The sequence below is a fragment of the Acanthisitta chloris genome, unplaced genomic scaffold, assembly GCF_000695815.1.
Source record: "Acanthisitta chloris isolate BGI_N310 unplaced genomic scaffold, ASM69581v1 scaffold37891, whole genome shotgun sequence".
Taxonomy (NCBI): Eukaryota; Metazoa; Chordata; class Aves; order Passeriformes; family Acanthisittidae; genus Acanthisitta; species Acanthisitta chloris.
The window spans coordinates 1-15,401 of record NW_008657195.1 but is presented as its reverse complement, the minus strand read 5'-3'; the positions used below and the strand labels follow the sequence as shown (position 1 = coordinate 15,401).

At 52.7% G+C, this 15,401-nt stretch overlaps 1 protein-coding gene across 1 annotated transcript in view; it reads left to right on the top strand.

Annotated features, from left to right (window-relative positions):
- Window positions 1-10,601, top strand: part of LOC103811637 (proton-coupled amino acid transporter 1-like) — a 13,586-nt gene extending 2,985 nt beyond the window's left edge. The window contains 6 exon segments of the mRNA XM_009084622.1: window positions 1,580-1,798; window positions 2,015-2,113; window positions 3,541-3,707; window positions 7,136-7,305; window positions 10,344-10,548; window positions 10,550-10,601. Coding sequence (XP_009082870.1) covers window positions 1,580-1,798; window positions 2,015-2,113; window positions 3,541-3,707; window positions 7,136-7,305; window positions 10,344-10,548; window positions 10,550-10,601 — 912 coding nt within the window.
- Window positions 10,602-15,401: the final 4,800 nt, after the last annotated feature.

Genomic DNA, 15,401 nt, shown 5'->3' with positions numbered 1-15,401 from the left:
AGTTCCGTTCTGCCAGGCATCAGAAGGAAATAAGCAGAAACCCTGAACTGCTTGGCTGGCTCCTGTGCTGTAAGAAACTGGGAATAACAAGTCTTCATTCCCTGCCTCCATCAGCTCAGTGCCTTGGAAGCACTGCTCAGATTTATTTGTTCCCCCTCTGCTCCTGCTCTGCGCTTGCAGCAGTGGTCTGGCTGCTGCCACTGTGGCTGTGTCCTTCATCAGTTCTTCCCTGATGGCCATTGGCTTCAAGGGGGTTCCTGGGGATCAAGAAGGGCTCTGCCAGTGGAAGACTCTGCTCTGAGAGCAGCAGCTGAAGAGATTCCCATTGTGGGATGTCCTGGAGGAGCATGGGTGATGCAGCTCTGAGAGCAAGAGGGAGCAGAGTGTGTGCATGGGACCAGGCTGCTGCTGGCCCCCACCCTCTGGGAAAAGCCCCTTGCTGCCACTTCAAGGTGGCTTCTTTCTGCTTGGCCTCTTGCAGAAAAAAACTGAAGGCTGGCTCAAACCTCGAGGGAAATTTGAAAGAACCTGCAAATCCAAGCCATTTTTTTTAGGCCACAGCTGGGAAACCCCTTGGCTTCAGTTTTGGAATTTTTCTGGGTGGGGAGAGGGGAGTGTTGCTTAGTTTTTTTTGTGGTGGGGAATAGCATGTTAGATGGGGAGTTATGGTGCAGGTGGTATCTTGGGCAAGGTGCCAGTGTGTTGGGTAGAGCTTTGGTTTGGAAAATGGCTTTGGAGCAAGCCATGGAGAGGCAGGGCATGCTCGTGCAGCGCTGTCCTGTGGGTGCATGGCTCTGTGTTGCCCTCTCCCACAGAGGATGCTGATTTGCACAGAGCTCCTTAGCCTCTCCTCTGGGGCAGGACTTGCTCTGGAGCAGGTTAAGTTAGTTTTCAAGCAGCTCTTTGCTGCAGTACCTGGACAGGACCTGGTACCTGAACCAGGTTGGTCAAGGTTGTATTGGTGATCCACAGTGTGCCCGTGCTTTTGGGAGGGATGGCTCAGCCACCTGGTTCCTGGGGCAGAACTATTTCTAGAGGTAGTCATGTAGGCTGGAGTGCATTTGGAATGAAAGACCCTAAGGCAAGGATGATTTCTCCTGAAGAAAGCAAAGTTGGAGGCCAGCAGTTTCTTCCAGGTGTCTTTGCACAGGAACAGGGCACTGAGTGACAGGGTGTGTGTGACATAGAGTACAACTCAGTGCAACAAAAGGAAAAGGACCTTTGGAAATAGCACTTAATGCCTCTTTCCTCTTATCTCAACTAGCCTCGTGGGCAGTGCAAAACACCTTTTGCCCTCTGTGTGCCTGGCTGCTGGGTTCTCCTGCTCAGTCAACCTGGGCTTGGGCAGGTTTTGCCATCCTGACTCATATGCCATAGCTAGTCTTACCTCTGTTCCCAGCAAGGTAACAGGGATTTGCTTCAAAACTACCTGAAAACCCATGTTGCTTTGATTTTAATCAACTAACTGTGTTTGAAGCGAGCTGATGAGGTCCTCTGACCCACCTGAGATGGGTTGCCAAGATCTGTGGCTTTCCCACCTGTGCGATGGTGTTCACCAGACCTTCCTGTGCCTGCCCAGGTTGTCTCTGCTGCAAACGGGACCACCAATGACTGCAGCCCCAACAGGACAGTGGTGATGACCCCCACCATGGACTCCAGGCTGTACATGCTTTCCCTCCTGCCTTTTGTGGTGCTGCTCACATTCATCCAGAATCTCAAAGTCCTGTCCATCTTCTCCATGCTGGCCAACGTGGCCATGCTTGGCAGCCTTGTTGTGATCTACCAGTACATCGTCAGGGTACGTGTGTACAGCTCCAACTTTTGGCAGGTGGAGGGAGCTTGGCAGCAGGGTGTTTGCATGCTGTGGGGTGCTGCTTGCTCCCATGGGCACAGTGGTTATCCTCTGCTCTGCAGGGCTTTCCCTGTGGCATGGGGCTGTGACAGGGAGCAATGGGAGTGGGCCAGCTCCTCTCCATCCTCCCTATGTCTGAACTCTCCGTGGGCTTTCTTCCAGGACATTCCTGATCCCAGAAACCTGCCTCTAGCAGCAGCGTGGAAGACCTACCCTCTGTTTTTTGGCACTGCAATCTTTGCTTTCGAAGGCATCGGGGTGGTAAGTCACGGCATGTGGCAGTGTGGCTGCTGCACAGGAGGTTCAGCCCCTGCTCGGACTTGCCACAGCACCTGCTCTGCATTGCAGCTGCATTTGCAGCTGAACTTTGCTGTCAGTAGCCCAAATTCTGCATGATGCTGTCAGCTTTAGCCTCCAGGCTATCTCCTGGGTCAAATCCTGTTGCTTACATCTGAGGCTGGAGGAGCATGTGCTGCAAACCTCAGGAGGTTGGTTGCTGCTTTAAAGGTGGCTTTATCTGACTGTAGATTGGCAATCACACTGGCAGCTGCCTTGGGCTCTGCTGGCTGACCTGCAGATGAAGAATTGTCCTGAGTCTTGTTCTCAGGCTTGATCCTGAAGCTGCCTAAATGGGAGGCCAAAAAGCATGGCATAAAAAGATGTGATCAATTCCTTCCCACCCTGCTGCGGAGGCACAAAGATCTCCCTTTAGCAGCCTTATGGCCCCAGCCTGCTGTGGGGCTGGATTTGCATGGGCCTCTCATGCAAGATGCTGTAAATAGACCAACTATGTCTGTGAAAAAATCTGGGCGGGTGGGTGGAGAGCTTAATGGCTCCCTGAGATGTTGTGGGTTGTTTCCGGGAGCTCCCTTCAAAGGAGAAAAAATGTTTTCATCTCTTAATGTGAGCTGGCTGTGTAAACACAGGGCTGGAGAGGGCCAAATCCATCACAGGAGGAGTGTTTACTGAATGCTGTGCCCAGGGCAGTGGGTTCTTGCCAGCAGCAAGGCACAAACGCTCTCTTCCTCGCATGATTTGGAGGTGGAGAAGCAAATAAAAGCTATTCTTGTCCTGCCTTCTCACCAGCTTTGCCACTGTGTCTCTTCTTGAAAAGCACACCACCCAAGGTCAGCTATAAAAATGTTTGCTGAAGGCCTGTATTTAGTGTTAGTGGTATAGAGGTGAGGGACTTACCTCTGTCCTTCCTCTTTTTATTGTCCTGCTTGGTTGAAATGTGTCTGGACAAACTTGATAGGTCCAAGATGTGCTGGGAAAAATAGGACAATGTAAAATAGTGGGCATGGCTGTGCTGTTTTGTGCAGAGTGTAATGCACTCAAGGTGTGGGGTGGTTGGCATTGCCCCAAGACACCAGACAGCACTGGGCACAGCTCCTGCCAAGGGGAGGGAACAGGTCCCATCATTAAGGCAAGGGCATGGGTGACCTGCTGGAGACTTGCTCTGCCAAATAGGAAGGTCTCCAATGGGAGCACAAGAAAGTGGATGTCCAATACAGCAGATTTTTTGGCTGAGTTCTCCAGACTCCATATGTCCATTAGTCCCATCCCCTAACACGGTGGGGCTCTGCTTGTCCATGGGGCTGCCCCTCCTGCTTTTTGGGGATGAGTGGTATAGAGGGACAGGGGCAACCTGCTGCTCTGTCATCATCTTCCTCCTCCTCCTCTCCCAGGTACTGCCTCTGGAAAACAAGATGAAGAACCCCCGGCAGTTCCCAATCATCCTTTACGTGGGGATGACCATTGTCACCATCTTGTACATCAGCCTGAGTGTCCTGGGGTACCTGCGCTTTGGGGCAGACATTCAGGCCAGCATCACACTCAACCTGCCCAACTGCTGGTGAGTCCCTATGGGGAGTAGAGGGGCTGTGGGGGTGAGGAAGAAGGGTCCTAGCCAGGGAAGTGACAGAGGAGGGCACAGGGGACGTCACTCCTTAAGTGAACTGATCTGGATGAGCTTGTGGATTGACTGTGCTGTAACCAAACTGTCCAAAGGAGCTTGACTGGGGTTGTCTGATGTACAGGGTGGAGAGATTCGTTGCTGCAGTGTCTTAGCTTGGTGTTGAAGCTCAGGCCACTTCATCAAGGTCCCTGGTGGTCCCTGTGTGGGTAGGTCCAGCTCTTGCCTTTTTCTTGGAGCCTTGTGGTATCTTTTGGAGGGCTAAGCAGTGCTCTGACTGGCAGTTGTTGAACACAACCCCCTTGTGGCCATACCAGAAGGTCATTGAACTGTGCAAAACCCACTTCTCTTCCTCAAATGTAGCACATGGAAAACTAACGCAAAGTTGGGAGCTCCCAGAGGGGGCGAGATGTAATGTCTCTGAGGGGCTGCATTCCTTGTTTGCAGCCCTGGAGCTCAAACTCCCACTTCTGGGCTCCACATTGTGCCTGGATGTGGCTCATCTCGAGCCAATGCTTTGCCTGTGAGCACTAGTGCCGTGAGGATACCCCTTCCTTCCTGTGGGGGCTGAGCTCTGCAGCTCCACAAACCTGTCTGTCCTCTGGGATCTGGTGAGGCCTCTCGAGATTCTCCAGTTGCAGGCTGGAGCCCTGTGGAAATACATGTGGCCTGACCCAGAGGGATTGTTTCTCCTCTGGCCAGGGCTGGTGGCTGCTGCAGCAGCTGGCCAGGCTGTGTGCTGCTGTGTCCCTAGGGATGGGTGACTGCTCAGTGTCACAGCTCCGTATTCATCCCAGAGGAGAAATGCAAGCAGTTTCTCTTGCCTTTGGGAAAAGAAGTACAAAGCATACAAATTCTGAGAGCACATGCCTTTTCCAGCTTGCTCCGCATAGTTTTTCTTGAGGTCTTTCTTAAATAATCCCATCTCAGTTGATTCTTACAACACACTGCTTTGGGGTGTCTGGATGGCAGGATGTGGTGCTGATGGGTGAGGAGGAGCTAGAGCTTTTCTCCACGCTGCAGAGGTATCACTTGTGGTATGGAGCTGGGACTGAGGGTTGGCTTGAATGCCACGAGACTTCTTGAAAAGCTGTCCTGTGGCAAGGCAGTTTGTCTGGGTTTGCCCAGGAGCATTCTGAAGTTCAGTGGTTTCTCTTTGATGGTCTCTGCTGGCTTGAAATCCTGCAGGAGACCAGAGTGAGAACTGGAGCTGGGGGTACCTGTCCCCCTCCCCAGCCCATCCTCTTTGCTGCTAGCAGCGCCCAGCACCATACAGTGAGTGTGACTTGCTGCTTCTTTCCCACTCACTTTTAGGGTAAATTTGGGCAGGACTCAAGTTTTGAGTCATTGATGGGCTTCCATATATTGACCTGGTAGAGCTGTGTAGCTGGGGCTCTGCAGAAAGCAAAGATTTGACAAAAATAGGAGCCTGGTTTTGTTTTAATGATTGCTATGTGGGGTTCTTTCAGTTTGAGTGCATGGACTTTCATTCATGCTGTGTCTGTGTAGTGATTGCAGAAGGTCTCATTGCTGCCAAGAGCCTTGCCTTGTCCCCTGCAGGGGCTGAGGGCTCTGCCAGGTCCCTGCTCTCAGTGAGGAGGGATGGGGCTGGTGGAAAGATGTGCCTATGTTGTAGGGAGATCTGACTCCCACCGTGCCAAGCACAGTAGGTGTGAATCACTTCTGCTCAGCAAACTGAAGTGCAGTGTGGAGGAGATGAAATGCTGCTGCTTCTTCTGAAGGTGGAAAGGAGGTCAGATCCAGGTCTTGGGCTCTGCATTCCACAGCCTGCAATGTCTGCTGACCTGAAATGCTGCACAGGGGCTTCTGCAGGGGACCTCAACTCTGCTGTGAAGGATGACGTACCTTAGAAAGAGGGTAATGGGATTACTGTGACCTGCTAGGCTACAGTGAGGTTCTATTTGCAGATACATGTTTCTAGGAGTATCCACCCCTTCTGTCCAAGTACTTTTCTGAAAATAACTGTAGGGGTTTTTCTGATGGTGAGAAGAGAATAGCCCTTTGGAATCAGTGCCTGGGGAAGTCTGGACACATGGCAGGGCTCCTGAGGGCAGCTGCTGTGAAAGGCATGCTGTGGTCCTTGTGATTTGGCATGCAGAATGCTTTGGTGTTGTGCATGTTGCCTTTTGGCAGAGCATTCAGTGGAGTGTGTAAATGTTGGACTTGGAAGGGGGTTATCTCAAGTAAGAGCTGGGATACTTGGGATAATAAAGCCTGCTGTGTTGCTGTGCATTAAACCGTAGGTGATGGGTGAAGACTTGCTCTTGAAATGAGTGTTTTGCCCATCCTGCCTTGCCTGTGGGTTTTCTCCGTGGCAGTAAGAGGCATTGGGCTGCATAAACTGGTCATAAGGACTGTGGGTGAGAAGTCATGGGGTTTGCCTGCAGCGTGGGAGACAAGACAAGGATTGTGGTGGAGGTGCTACAGCCTTCCTTGGCTGTAGCCATTGCCTGGAGGTCTCTAGAACAGATTTGATGAACGTGTCGGGAACCGTTGAGTTACAGAATGACTAAGGACTTCTCCAGCCTCATTTCTCTATAACCACAGCTTCCTCAAATGAGGAGTGTGTCGGTTCCCAGTGCCCAGGTCTAACCACAGCCTCCAAAATACTGAGCTGCTATGCAGAAACCCCTCCTCACCTCCTCGGAAGGGTTGCTTCACAGCACCATCTGAAGAGTGAAGAAATGCTGTAGTGAGGGGGAAGCTGTTGGATTGCATGTGACCAGTTGAAGGTAGGTAATGACAGAGCTTACAGTCCCAGGAGGGTATTTCATTTCTTGCAGCCTTTTGGGATGGCCTAGTGTGGCAGTCTGTGTGAAACAGGCATTGCTGTGGTTGGCAGAGCAGTGCCTCTCCAGGGCCCTGCATGGACCTGTGTTTTCTGTGGGTCAAATCTAGTGCTTGAGCTCTTCCTCTTCTTGGAATTTCAAATGCCCTTTGGGCTTGTTGTCATTGGTCCTAACCTGTGCAGGACAGGTATGCAGTCTTTTCCTGTACCTTCTTATTAACAGCTGTGAATTGTGGATTGCCCTCAGGGAGCACTTTATGTCTTTACAGCATCACTTAGTTGGGTATACAAGGATAAGATATGCAGGCTGTGGGTTGGTGGGTCAAGGCTGCTGTGTATGTGTCACATGTCATTGAGCAGCACACTCTGGACTCTGTTGATACCTTTGTCTTGAGTTCACCTATGGAATCACAGGGTAATTAAGGTCAGAGAGAGTATCATGGGATCATCAGGTGCACAGAAGTTCTTGCAGAGTGTTACCCTTCTACTTTCTGCCGTTGATGCTGCGGGGGCTGGAGCAAGAGCATGTCTCACTGGGTCTCCTCCTTCTGCTTTGCAGGCTGTACCAGGCTGTCAAGTTGCTCTTCTCCTTTGGGATTTTCTTCACGTATGCTGTGCAGTTCTATGTGCCTGCTGAGATCATCATCCCTCCTCTAGTTGCTCGAGTGTCGGAGCGCTGGGGCTGGCTGGTCAACCTGCTCCTCAGGGTGGCCCTGGTCTGTGTGACATGTAAGTAGAAAGCAGCTTGTTTGAGTTTCGATGTGGCACCTCTTTCCTGCTGTGGGCTGGCAGTCCTGTGAGCCTTCACCCCTTGCCTTGCTGCCTCTGGACCTGCTGCTAAAGCCCTCTCAGCAGGCAGTTTGCTGGGCCTGGCTATTGCAAGCCAGTGGGTCAAGGTGGCCTCCAAGGAGCAGCAGCAGTGATCCTCTGCCCCTTCTGTATGGAACCAGTATACTCAGTGGAGAAGTAGTAAACCTCCCACATCACTTAGAGGTGGTTGAGGTGGAGCCTCAGGCCTAGGATCCTCCTAATGGCATTGTTGGAGGCCATCAAGTCCCATCAGGCCATGCATGAAACACCCAGCACCTGGTTCAGTGCCAGGGCAGCCCAGACCAGAGGCTGGTTTCCATAGGCAACATGCTGCCAAGCTCCTCCTGCCTGTGTGGTGGGAACACGTCTGCAAAGGGGTCACTGACTGTGAGGGAATGGGTGATCTTGTACCCACACATTCATTGCAGCATGTAGCACAGCAGGAGACAACTGGCAGTGGTACATGACCCATGACCAAAGCCCTGGTGTGCTGAGTGTGCTGCAGGGCAGGTCTGGCTGGATCAGCCCCACACAGTCCCTTTCTCTTGGTGGTGTGTGGTGCCTGCAGTGAGATTCTAGTGGAACAGACTGCTAGCTTGAGCCTGGTGGACTTTTGGAAAGGTGTGGAGCAATTCAGGTGCAGGGGTATGTGATTTTGGCTGGCTGATTCCTGAAGGTTAAATCCTTGCTGTTGTCAGCACAGCTGAGACGCTTGACTGAGCTCCCCAGCGTCGTCTGCTGAAATGGAGCTTTTCTCCATAGCTTGATGCTGCTGATGCACCAGAGCTGAGCATCAGGGACATGGCCCAACATCCCAGCTGACTTTGGTTTGGGTTTGAGAGGAGCGTGGTGCTAACTCAAGGGTGGTGGAGCTGGCTGAGAGCAGCGTACTGCTGGTTCTGGGCTCTTGCTGATGATAGGCCAAAGTGCTACATTAACAGAGGTGGGCAAAGCCCCATCTCCTCTGTGCTGAATTCCTGAAGCCTTGATGCCCTCAGAGGGTGCAGGGATGAAATCCTGCCGGTGCTGGACAATGTGCACTGGCCACCCTGGTGCTGTGCTTGGACTCAGAGCCTGCGTGTGGGATGGGAGCTTCTCCCGGAGTGTGTTGGGGTGTGCCAGGCTAGGGAAATGAAGGCTTGGAGTGATGGAATGGCTTTAGGCATCTACAGTGGCTGTACCCTCCTGTTCGGGGGTAGGGAGGCAGTGGAGGTGTTGGTGAAAGGATGCTGGTTTCTTTGTACCTCCTCCCCTCACCCTTCCACTAAGGGATCTGCTGTGGCTGCTGGTGAGGATAAACGTAATTAGGGGGGTTGCATGAATATTCATTGGATGATTGTGTGGCCGCACAACAAGCCTGCATCAGGGCTTTGGCTCCTAAAGAGAGGATGCAATTTGGTGTATGGGTGTCTTTTAAGCTTAGACTTCAAAACCAGCACACTTGAAAACCCTTTGAATTAATACCTGTGGAAAGCTCGAGTGTTGCCTCCGGAGGCTGAGGACTGCAGCTGGTGCTTCAGTGCTGCTTGTTTTAGAGGGGGGGTTAATAATTTTGTTTACTTTGAGTCCAAAGAGCAGTGTGGCTGAGGATGCTGTTGGAGGTGGGCTGCTCTGCTCGCCACACAAGCTGCCAGAGCAGGGATGCTGCTTGCAGCAGAGATATGGCAGAGCATCAGGATAAAGATCAAGACCTTTATTGCTGTTCCCCAAGGTTGGAGGGATGGTTTGTCTAGGCTTATCCAGATGACAGCAGGGCTGCAGTAGTGGCAATGTTCAGGAGCATCTCCTATTTACTCGTGGTCAGTCTCCCAAGCCTGCCTTCTCCTGCAGTACTATGGGTGATCTTTGGCTCAGGGAGGCTCCAACAGCCTCTCTTGCTGGTAGCTGATGGCCAGGGAATGAACAAATCCCTCTGGTAAGGAGCCCTGAGACATCCCTCCTCCACCAAGGCTGTAGCTGCCACAGTTCTAGGTGTCTCCTGTTTCTAAGCAGCACTTTCAAAGCAATAAACCCATTTATTTCTCTTGGTCACTTTGGTTAAGTGCTGAAGTCTGCTTTGCTTGCAGAGGATGCTCTTGTGTTGTGCAGAGCTCTGGTTGCCTTTTCTTCAGGCTTTGTTTGAGCAAAATGCAGCAGCAATGCTCTTGTGTGCCCAGGCTGCCTCAGATGGGGTTGGCACACATTCCTTGGAATGTGTGTGCTGAGGCTTCCCATTGCCAAATGAGACCTTGATGATCCTTTGTTTTAGATCTGTGCCCTAAACACTGACAGTGAGCCTAGAGCTGGTGGTGGATGTGGGCTGGTTGGAAGGAGAAGGCACCATCCCTATATCCTCCCCTGGCCCCGTGCAGGAGTCGGGGGAGCAGGAATATGCTGGAGCTCACACTGCTAAGCGTGAGCTGTCAGGAGTCTCCAGGGGGATTTTCCTTGGCTGCAGTTTTCACCTAACAAATGTTCTCCCTTGGGCTGTGCTGTGGGCGAGCTGCTGCTGGAGCAGCTCTAAACGCATGCAAACCACAGGGGTTGATTTGGGGTGGGGGGAGATGCCTTTTTCCTCCTGTCTCCTGCTTTTATGGGGTTTCTGAGGCTTTGCAGCTCCCCAGGTGTGGGGAGCAGGGGTGCTGGCTTTCACCAAGGGGGTTAGGAGTGATGGCAGCTACTCTTCTGCCAGTGGTACCCATCTTGCTCAGCCCTGGATCTCGCTCCAGTGGAGCCCAGGGCGACAAAAAATGTTTAGTCTTTGTGCTGCGCTTAATGCAGCAGCTCATTTGCTTCTTGGGGATGAGTCGCTGGAAAAATATGCAGTTGTGTCTTCAAAGCTGTTGTGTCTGGGAGGAGGGCCGAGGTGTGACTCAAGCTGTTGGCATCCCTGCCTGGGTTTTGCTTGCTTTGACACAGGGAGGAGGGTCTCTGCCATCTGTGTGCTGGCAGCACTAATGTGTCCTTTCCTTCTCCAGGCGTGCTGGCCATCCTCATCCCACGCTTGGACCTCGTCATCTCTCTGGTGGGCTCCATCAGCAGCAGTGCCCTGGCTCTCATCTTCCCTCCACTGCTGGAGATTGCCACTTACTATGCCGAGGGCATGCACCCCCTTGTCATCACCAAGGACATTGCCATCAGCCTCTTTGGCTTCGTGGGCTTCGTGGTGGGGACATACGAGGCGGGCACCCCCCGCCCCTGCCATTGTGAATGCCACCAGTGTCATGGTGCAGTGACGTCCCCCTGCCCTGCCAGCCCCTCCGCGTGCCGTGCTAGGGGTGCTCTCCTGGGAATGGCCTCCCCTCTCCTCTTGGTGGGTTTGGTCTGTGAGAGGATGGAACTGCTCACCACTGCAGCCACCTGGCTGCATATTATCCATACCCAGGATCCTGTGCTGGGCTCCATCTGGAAGGTGGGATCAGGCTGGGGCAGTACCTTCCCTGGGGGCTCTTTGGGCAGGTAGTACAGCAAAACAGCCCCTTGGCACTTGTGTAAATAGTCACTTTGAGAGGTGAGGAATCCCAGGGATGTAGATTTTATTTTATTTTATTTTATATTTTTAGATCCCAACCTTTCCATATTTCCCCCATCCGTTCAGTCAGGGTGGGGAACAGGGACTGCTCTTTTTAGTGCCAGTTTGGTTTTTGTTTTTGTTTTTATATCTTCCCCAAGCACTTTATTTTTACAGCAACAGACAAACCTCAGTTCAGGTTAGGGAGCATGGAGCTGCCTCCTCACTCCAGCCTTGTGGGGAGGGCAGGCAGAGCCTGAGGTACGGAGCATCCTGGGGCCCACAGCTCTTCTGAGGTGGGAACCCCAATGGTGGGCATTGGCTCCTGCCATGCTCCAGCTCTGTTTCCAGCTGCTTTGAGACTGAGCAGGGCCTGGAGCTGGGCACTGGGGGTTTGCTGACCCCTGGCCCATGCTTTCAGTAGTGACACTTTATCCCCATCCAGCGCACAACTTGATGCTTGGATTTCAGAAGCATTAGAGAACCAAGGTGTGTGGAGAGCAAACAGGCTCTGCCCTAACGAGGGTCCGAGTGGTTGCCTTCAGCTGGGAGTCCTTTCCCTGTGTGGGATGGGATGTCCCCATGGGTCACCACATGCTGCCCACACGCCACAAAAATACATCACCTTGTTTACAGTGCCTGAGCTGGCCCTGGCACTCTCCGGCTGCATCTGCAGGCCGATGCTGAATGTCAAACCACACACAAAAACTCCATAATATTTCTTTTTTTTAGCCCTTTCTCTCTTGGTCCACTTCTCTGCATCCTCTGCCTCTGCCCAGCTCCTCTCCCCCTGTAGGATGCAGCACTTCTCCCTGCGCTCCTGTTGCTTCTTGTGTTGTGGCTGGTGCATGTCTGGCAGGGACAGTCCCTGGGATGCTGCTGCTTTCCTTCCTCTCAGCGAGCCCAGCTTACTCCCTAGGGAGTTTCCTTGCCTTTCTGCTGGATTTCTCTTTTTTAAGACAAGGGAGCAAATGCATTTTTTACGGGATTGGCCCAACTCCTCCTTGCTAACACAGCATCTCCCTAATGCCAGCAGTGTGGTGGCTTCCTTCAGAGCCTTTATCCTGCATCCCACTGCAGCCACATCTCCTGGGAGTGGGCAAAGGCTGCTGGTGGTGGTAATGGGAGAGGAGGGTGAGTACAGCACTGGTGGGCTGCGATCCTATCTTTGGTGGAGGATGGAGTGAGGCTTGGGGTTATTTTTAGTGTTTGACATGCTTCTGGGAGAAGGCTGTGCAGAGCAGTGTCCCTGCAGCCTGCCTTCTCCCTGTGTGGTGTTTCAGTGTTCTGCACTGTGTTCCCTTTGCTGGTTCTGGTTTGGGTGCCCCATGCCACTATGTGGTCCCACAGCCAGGTGTGGGGTGGGTCTGTGCCAGTTGCTGCTCTTTCCAGCCCCTCACCTGCTTGCTGTGTCTCTTGGGCCTCACCTTGTCTCCTCCAAGTCTGTGCAGGGGAAGGTTTTGGCATGCTCCAGCATCACTTGGTCAGGAGCAGAGCAAAGCTTTAATTCAAATCCTCCTTCTGGAGGGAACTGTGGGGATTGGGAAGAAGCACCCGGGTTTGGGAAGGGACTCCAGGGCATGACACAGGTGGGAAAAGTGCAATATTCATGTCCATCGCTGTGTACTGACCCCAACGTGGCCCTTGGGGGTTGGGTTTGAGTCAGAAATGTCACCCTTAGCAGAGGAGGGTGTGCTGTGAGGAGCAGGGGATGTCCATGCTTGTCCCCAGCTCTGCCAGTACCCTGTGAGAAGGCTGGCCACGTTTTGGGGGACAGCTGTGTGCCAGGGCATGTCCCCAACCCAGCACTGGGCTTCAGCTGGTGGGGGCTCCTGGCATCAAAACTCACTCTGCAAGTGGCAGTGAAGACCTAATTTCCAAGGAGACTGGGTTATCACAGAAGCATTAAATGGTTTGTGCAGTTCACTTTTATCGGGGTGAGCAGGGAGTGTTCAGAGATGGGGACAGACAAGCTGGTGGGGCACACAACGTGAGGGGCTCTGCCAAGCCAGAAGGAGCTGACACAGGACCTGATGGACACGAAAACTTGACACTTGTGTATCGTGGGCTGCTCTGTAACCAAGGCAATTGTCTGTGTAACTATAGCAGTGGTCATGTCCATGTCTTGTGCCTATGGATATTGTCAGCGTACAGCGTGTGTAGCTGCCCAGTGGGAGAGCTGGTGCTGCACCTGAATCATGTATCTTACTGTAATCAATAAATATGATCTATTTTTATGTGTAAAGGCTTTGGGGTGTGAGATGGGTGTTTCTCTTCCAAAAGGTATCCATGAGAGAGCAGATGTGGAGCCCAGCAGGCAGACCCTGTGCTGTTCCCATCCCTGCAGCAGCACACGACCTCCCTTTCTGCTGAGGGTTTTAAATCAAAGTATTTCGCCTTTGCTGCTCAGAAAATGATAATTTTTCTTTTGACCTCCTTTGTGCAAGTAGGTTGTGGGCAGAGCTTATGGGCTTGTTGGGCTGAGCTCTGCCCTACTTCTTATATGTGTCCTGAGACCCAGCAGCTTGGTTTATGCCGAAAGTGGAGCTGCAGCCTGAAGAAGGAGCCCGGTACGTGCCGATGGGGGATGCTGAGCTGCTGCTGATCTGCCTGAGAGATCAAAGGAGCAAAAGTCAGCCCACGCTGGGAGACGCTGGGCACTGTGCCCGCATCGCTGCAGCTCGGCTTATCCTCACGCTGCTGAATAATTCATGCCATTGCAGTGTGTCATTAGAGGGCTTTTGGGGAAATCGGGGCTATAAAAAGTTCAGCTTTTGAAGCTCTGGCAGAAGACGTTTTCTTAAAGTAGGAGGCTTTTGCAGACTGATGAGGAATGTAGGAGCTGCAGTCGCCTGAGCTGCTGGAGTAGCATGGATGCAGTGGGGTCAGACTGGGGGTTTGGAGCTGTGTGCTGTGTGCCATACTGGTGGGATTTCCTTCTCCTGCTGCTCCTGTTGGTCCTGCCCAGAGGCAGCTCTGGAGCTAGGCAAGGATGTCCTATTTACAAGGGAATCCTTGAACTATCAAATAAAATCATAATAGTAAAAAAATCCAAACTCTTTTAATACTTTCAAAAAATTCAACAACAAAAAAAGGTACATCAAACAACCAACCAAAGAAAACCTCTCACAAAGAAACAATACATTTCCAAGCACAAGGACATTCAGGCTAACCCACGATCTTGGTGCTCCCCCTCTGGTCAGAGATGCCAAGCAGTGCTGGCCAGTATTTCTGGGGTACACCAGGGAGCCCCAGCTGGGTGGCAGGACCATGTACCACTGTGTTCAGCTTGGGACCACGACACGCATGGAGACACAGCTGTGCACACATATTTGGGACAGGGTCTCCCTTATTCCTGTGAGCACAGCGTGACTGGGCAGACTGGTTTGAGTCTGTGGATGGTTTCTGGCATGGTAAACCTTGTTGCTTGGGTTTTTTTCTACAGAAATGGACTTTTTTTTCTTTTTTTTTTTTTTCCTTGGACTTCTATTGGCCAAGTGAGAGATGTGCTGATGGGACCAGCTGCTTTCCCTCATCTCTCTCCCAGTGTTAGGGAGCAGACATGGAAGAGGGTTTTCATCAGCTGGTTCATTCCACTGGGCAAACTTTTGGCTTGATGCAAGCCCTTGGAGCCAGAGCTGGGGGAAGGGAGCCTCTGTTACCCCACATGGGGGAGTGCCAGGCTGTGCATCACTAGTCCTTTCGCACCTTCACCACAACTGCTGCCATACCTGCAGTGTTTGCCCTCCTCCTCGTCCTCATCCTCCCCATGGCCAGGGAGCCTGGGGTGAGAGGAGGTGGCATGTGGTGGTTCTACATGGTGTTAGAGGAAGTCCCCGTGGTAAGGAGGCAGGTTAGTCATTGGCATCCCAGGAACATCCTCCGTGTCCCAGCAGTGGCTGGAGCATTTCCCCTTGATTTGCAGCAGGAGCACCAAGGAGGCCAGTGGGGGGAAAGATCCAGCCAAATTACAACCCAGCCATGCAGGGGGAGATGCTGCAAACAAGGGCACACACATAAGCCTCCCTTCAGCAGCATGTGCCAGCCCCCTGCACACTGGTTTTGCATGGAGATGTGCTTCTCTTTCCATCTCAAGAGCAATCCCCCTGCTAAAACATCACCTCCTCACAGCTCCCATAGTCACTCTCCACCATGTCAGAGCCCTCGTAGTTGGGGGGTGGCAGGGGCTGGGCTCGGATGCTGGGCTGGTGACCCACCTCACAGTCTGCATAGGAGGGCTGGGCCACGCTCAGCCGCATGCTCACCCTCTTGTAGCCCGGGTCAGGCTGGTACGGGACGCCCTCGCCCTGCACCAGCTGGGCTGGGTAGTAGCTGATGGCTGTGTATTCATTCTGGCACTGGGAAGCTCCCATGTCCACAGGGCCGAGTGGCAAGAAGTCCTCCAGGTTCTGGTTGCTGTAGCGGGGTGGGATTGGCGCTCGCTTGTTGCTCTGGTCCAGTGGGAAGGGAAAACCCCCATAAAGAGCGACTGGCTCTGTGTCTGCCGGCGGAGGGGGTGGTGGGG